The sequence below is a fragment of the Paroedura picta genome, chromosome 5 (genome assembly GCF_049243985.1).
Source record: "Paroedura picta isolate Pp20150507F chromosome 5, Ppicta_v3.0, whole genome shotgun sequence".
NCBI lineage: Eukaryota > Metazoa > Chordata > Lepidosauria > Squamata > Gekkonidae > Paroedura > Paroedura picta.
In genome coordinates this window covers 16,138,076-16,144,075 of record NC_135373.1, presented here as the reverse complement: position 1 = coordinate 16,144,075, position 6,000 = coordinate 16,138,076, and the positions used below count along the sequence as shown (strand labels likewise).

The window sequence follows — 6,000 nt, the reverse complement described above, 5'->3', positions numbered from 1 at the left end:
TCATCGCGCGGGGGCAGGAGCAGTTGGTCAACAGGTGAAGACCCGTCAGTACAACAGGAACAGTTGGTGGGCAGGCAGGCATCCAACGGGAGCGGTTCCCTGCTGCCCAGAGCGGGCGGGGGCGCGGAAGAGCCTCGCTGCGGCCGAGGCGTGAGCCAAGCGGGAAGCCAGGACAGAGTTCCCTGTCTCCGGACTGCGCCCTGGCCCTGGCCCTGGCGCGGGGAGGAGCGGCCGCGCACCCGGGGCCCTTCCCCTCGGGCGGCGGGGGCACACTGCGGGGCAAGGGCGGCGCGCGACTGGAAGTTGGCCAGGCGCCCGAGGCGCACCCGGCAGCACCCTTGGCCCTGGGCCCCGGGCGGAGGCGGAGCAGGAGGCGGAACTCACTCCCCCTCCCCCCCCCCCGCAGGAGGGAGGCCGGTCGGCGGCGCCTGAGAAAGTCCCTCGCCTTCAGCTGAAGGCCCGGGGAAGTCCCGGCTTCCTTCCCGCGGAGAGAGGCGGCCGCGAGGGAGGCAGCGCGATCGCGATCGCCGCCCGGGAGTCGCTGGCTCGGCGGGCCTGGCAGCGCCTGCCTCGACGGCTCCGGGGCTTGGCCAGCGCTCCCCGCGGTCGGGCTTCCTGCGGCACGGGCGCCGCGCCTGCCCGCCCCACCCGCCGGCCGCGCCCGGGGAAGGCAGAGGCCAGGCGCGATCCCCGCGGGAAGGGGCGCCGAGATGCGCGGCGGGTGACCGTCGGCCGCCCTCCTGCCGCTGCGCTCGCCGCCTCCCGGGGCATGGCGGGGGAGTTGCCGGTGGACCTGCGCACCTGGCGCAAGGGAGAGGCCCGCGGCCGAGGGGTGCCGCCGGACGTCGCGGGAGCGGCTTCTGCGGCGGGCGGCGGGAGACAGCCCTCGGAAGGGGTGGTCTCCTTGGGCCGCGGGGCCGCGCAGGAAGCCGGGCGGAAGCCCCCCGGCGGAGCCCAGACGGCCCCGGCCCACCTGCTGGCTCCGGCCGCCGGCGTGTCAGGAGCGCGCGGTGCGGAGTCGCCCCAGGCCGGGCTGGAGGGGGAGAAGATGGCCGAGACCTGCCTGCCCCTCAGGAAGCGCCGTTACGCCATGCAGGGGGGCGACGGGGAGACGCCGGGGCCGCTGGCTGGCAAGGTGCCCAAGGCCGAGGACGGGCAGGGCGAGCCCGACACCTGGGCGCCGCCCTGCAATGGCTTTTGCCCCTCTTACCTGCCGGTCGCCTACTCCCGAGTGGCCGCTGCCTACTACCCAGGTAAGAGCCCCGGGGCCGGGGCGGGATTCCCCCACGCCTCCTGGACGGTGGCGCCCACCCCCTTCTCCCCCGGGGCCTGGAGGCTGGCACATCCCTTTGGAGGCCTGAGCCCGGCGAATGCTAGCACGGCTCATGGGAATTGTAGTCCATGGACATCTGGAGGGCCGCAGTTGGACTACCCCTGGTTAAGAGCATAAGCCAGGAGCCAGGGAGCCCTCTTTTCCTCATCTAGGATTGTTGATTATAGTTTTCTGCCGTCTTGTAGAACGTACCCCGCAGGTCTGTTGTAGTCTGGACTGAGGCAAAATCAAGGTGGGCATGTGTGTTAGTCCGTCTGTAGCAGCAGAATAGAGCAAGAATCCAGGGACACCTTAATTATACATATGGTTTTTAGCTGTTTTAATGGTTTGAAATATTTTAATTCGTACTGGTTTAATCTAGAGAACCAGGTTTGATTCCCCACATTCAGGCAGCCTGCTGAGTGACCTTGGGCCAGTCACGGTCCTCTTAGAATTGTTTTTGCAGAGAGGTTTTCCCAGAGCTCTCTCAGCCCCACCTACCTCACAGGGTGTCTGTTGTGGGAAGAGCAAGGGAAAGGCGTTCATAAGCCGCCTTCAGGGAGTGAAAAGCAGAGTATAAAATCCAACTCGTATTCTTAATGTTGTATACTGTCCTGAGCCAGCTTTGCCAGAAGGGCAGTATATAAACTGAATTATGGTTAATAATAAGGACTAACCACATTTGTGGCAGGTGGAGGAGCTTTCCGGGGTCACTGCTGAGAGAAGTTCACAAACTGCCACAACTGTTCTTTTCTAGGACCCAGGCAGGGCCCATTCAATGCTCAGAACAAAATGTAGTCTGGAGGGATGCCGCTTGGCACGCCTGGGGCAGCCACGGTTCAGTGGAAGGGACATTTCTACCATGGGTGGACCTGCTTCTCCATGACTGCTGGGAGAAGAGAGGTTGGCCCCTGGAAACTCCTTCTGAACTAGCCAGCCAGGTCAGGCACCCTGATCTGCTCATGGACCAGTCCGACTCTCACTGAAATCTCAGGACAGCTCTTTCCGAATCCTCGGCCAGCACTTTCTGCACCTCCATCCCACCCGCCTTAACCAGGCTGGGCTTATTAGACCCATCTCCCATCCTAGTGGGGAGATCATTTGCCCCCCACAAACTCTGTTTTTATGCTGAGAGAGACAGAGAGAACCTGTATCTTAAGAGTCCACAAGGAGACATCCCCCCCCCCAATTTGCCTACAACAGGGGTAGCCAAACTCCATGGACTACAATTCCCATTGAATGCTGTCAGGGGCTCATGGGAATTGTAGTCCATGGACATCTGGAGGGCCGCAGTTTGACTACCCCTGGTCTACAAGGTGCTGTGGATGGCCAGCATGGAGCAGTGGCCTGTGATCTGGAGAACTGAGTATAGTTCCCCACTCCTCTGCACGCAGCCACCTTGGGCCAGTCGCAGTTCTCCCTGAGCTGCTTAGGAAACAGTTCTCTCAGGGCTCCCCCAGTCCCACTTCCATCGAAGGTGGTCTGTTGTGGGGGGAGGAAGGGAGAGACTTTGGGGTATAACTCCCCCCCCCCCAAGCTCCATCTTCTATTTTTCTGGCTGCTTCATCTTGGTGGGATTGAGGAGGTGGCCTTTGAACCTTTGAAACTTGTATTTCTTGGAATGGTTCCTGTTTGTTCTCTAGGAAAGTGCGGGTCACAGAGGGGTCTTCTTTCTCACTTGGGGAAAACGCCCCTTTTATGGCTGGCCCCTGCAGCTGGGAGGCCAAGGGTGAGTTTTGGCACTGCCTTAATATACCCTCTTTCTTCCCCCCTGCCTGCTCAGGTCTGCCCGCCTCCTTCCTCAACCCCGAGATGACACCTGTGCTGCACCCCATGACCCCCCACCACTTGTTAGGGGTCCACACTGGTTATTCCCTGCTGTACCCACAACAGAGGCAGCTTGACCTGGATGTTGCCATGGCGACCAAGGCGGACGAAGATGGAGACACGTAAGGATGGGCTTCTCGGAGGAGGGGTGCCTTGGGAGAGGGGAAGGCTAGCTGCTCAACTCTGTGGTCCAGGATGGGAAAGATACTAGGGGGAGTAGATTGGTCTATGCTGGGCAAAAGGCTGTCTGCACATGCTCAGAGGCACTCCCCCTTGCTGGACAGAGTAAAGAGGTGGGCAACCAAGATGAGTAAAGTGTTGGAGGAAAGGCTGACGAGTCCGTGGCTTCTCGGTTTAGAAACAAGAGGGAGGACATGAGAGGTTTATAACATTATGCTTGAGGTGGGGAGACGGGGCAAAGAGACCTTGTTCTCCCAAAGGGCTTAGGACTTCAGGGCATCCAATGAAGCCCATGGGCAGTAGGCTCAGGACGGACAAAAGGAAATACCTCTTTACTCTTAGAGAGATTAAAACAGGGGTAATCAAACTGCGGCCCTCCAGATGTCCATGGACTACAATTCCCAGGAGCCCCTGCCAGCTTTCGCTGGCAGGGGCTCTTGGGAATTGTAGTCCATGGACATCTGGAGCGCCGCAGTTTGATAACGCCTGGATTAAAATGTGGAATTGGTTGCCAGAGGATGTCACGAGGACCACAGGAACAAGCAGCTAGAAAACGGGATTAGAGAGCTATGTGGAGGAGAAGTCTATCAAAGGCCACTGGCCATGGTGACTGAGTGGGGAACCTCCACATTCAGAGGCACCGATCCTCTGAATCCCAGAGCCAGGAAGCAGCTTCAGGGGAAGTTCTCAGCTAGGCTTGTGTGCTTCGGCACGGTTTGGTTGGTGAAGAAGTGAGAATTTGGCACTACAAACATCCAGGGCTACTATTTGCCACTGGGTCCAGACCAGAGGAACTGCTTTGTCAGAAAAAAGAATCCCACACACCTGAAATTGCCAATGTGATAGTCACCGAATTAAGATACCTTCTTGACGGCCTCCGGCTCCTCTGGCTGTAGGAGATCAATGGGGCTTCCATGAGCAGAAACAGCCTACCTTTGGATATCAAATACTCATCACAGAGGAGGGAAAGCCATCCTGTTTGGGAGCATCCAGGCCCTGACCTGGGTAGCCCAGGGTAGCCTGGTTTCATCAGCTCTCGGAAGTTAAGCAGGGGCGGCTTGTTCACTGTTTGGAAGGGAATAGGGCAGTGATAGCAAGCCACTTGGAACCTCTCTTGACATGGAAACCCCACAAGACTAAAGAAATCAGCTGTGACTCGATGGCAAATATATATAATTTCATGAAGAGATAAAAGAAGAGCTGGATTCTTTTTATACCCCACTTTTCCTCAACCTGAAGAAGTCCCAAAGTGGCTTAAAAACACCTGTCCTTCCTCTCCCCTGAGAGAGCTCTGAGAGAAATGTTTCACTTGAGCAGATCACTGTAGCTAGTCCAAGGTCACCCAGCTGGCTTTGTGTAGAGGAGGAGTGGGGAATCCAGCCCAGTTCTCCAGATTACAGTCTGCTACTCTTTAACCACAACACCACACTGGCTCTCTTGTGAGCGTCCAGAGCCCTGAATTCGATGCCTCTTTGGTCCGTCTGTCCATCCATTGCTTAAATCCTGGAAACAGATCGAAATCACATGTGTTTTCTTTTCCGGTGCCCCCTTGGGAGCTGAAAAGCCCGCTTGCCTCCTGGCTCTGTTTTCATTGCATTTCCTGCTCCTTTTTCGGCTGAGCCAATTGAAGCCACAAGGGGAATCCCCCAACCCCACCCCGTCTCCATGCCGCACCCCTCCAGCTCCCCCCCTCACCACTCCTCCCCGCTTGCTGACGTCTTCCCCCAGACGTCACCGGTAGCCGTTCCTTCCCCCTTTACTGGAATGAGGCTCAGGGAAGAGGGAAACAGTTGCCAAGAAGCCCCATTGCTCTCCTACAGCCCAAAGAGCTGGAGGCCTCCTGGGAGGGGGGCTTCCCGCCCCCCCCCCAATTCTCCTCCACATCTTCCTGACCTGCAGGGGAGGGGGTCCCAATTCAGGGACTTCTCAGGAAGCTTGTGGCCTGCAAAGAAAAGCAGCCACCAAGGGCAGAGCTTGAGGAGTCGTGTCTTTGGGGCCTGGTGAGAAAGGCAGGAAGCGAGGGTCACGGCAGAGCAGTGGGTGTGCTTACTTACGGGAAGCCTTGGCCCCCGGGTCACTCCTTCCTTTTGGCCCAGCGATGGCAAGGCAGTTTCGTTTTAGTGTAAACCAAGAGGCTGCTTCTTGGGAAGGGAGGGAACTACTGCATGGCGGCTTTTGAACCGGGGGGGGGGGGGAGATAAGACAACGTGTGCGACAAGAGAGGGTGAGTCTAGAAAAGGAACAGGGTGGCGCTCCCGGGACTGCACCTTGGCTGCCAGCTGAATCAGCTTCCACCCTCCTCACTCTTTCTCAGTATACCCACACCCCTTTAGAGTGCGGAATAGTTGTTCAGGTCTACCTTGCAAGACTGTTGTAAGGATCACTTAGAGAGCTGCTTTGTGCTGAATTGGAGCTCTGGTCCATCAAAGGACTGCCTGTGGCTCTCCAGGGTCTCAGGCGGAGGTCTTTCCCAGCCCCTCCTGCCTGGTCCTTTTAACTGCAGATGCCAGGAATTGAACCTGGGACTTTCCACCTGCCCAGCAGTCTCTGCCTCTGAGCTACCATCCGTCTCCTAATTTTGATTGTTTCTGCAGTATGGTCAGTGATGGCTTTTCAGGGCCCTGAAATCCACACCCTGAATCTAAATTTTGGGAAGGGAAGGAAAAGACGGGGAAAGTAGC

General features: G+C 58.0%; 1 protein-coding gene across 2 annotated transcripts in view; it reads left to right on the top strand.

Moving 5' to 3' along the window:
- Positions 1-218: 218 nt before the first annotated feature.
- The window catches only part of BCL3 (BCL3 transcription coactivator), a 34,281-nt gene continuing 28,499 nt past the window's right edge, over positions 219-6,000 (top strand). For both annotated transcript variants that reach the window (XR_013230926.1, XM_077336657.1), the window contains exons 1-2: positions 219-1,253; positions 3,096-3,261. Coding sequence is in view for 1 of the 2 variants with exons in the window: in XM_077336657.1 (XP_077192772.1) it covers positions 770-1,253; positions 3,096-3,261 (650 nt within the window). In the remaining variant the exon portion in view is untranslated. The remainder of the gene's footprint in view (positions 1,254-3,095; positions 3,262-6,000) is intronic.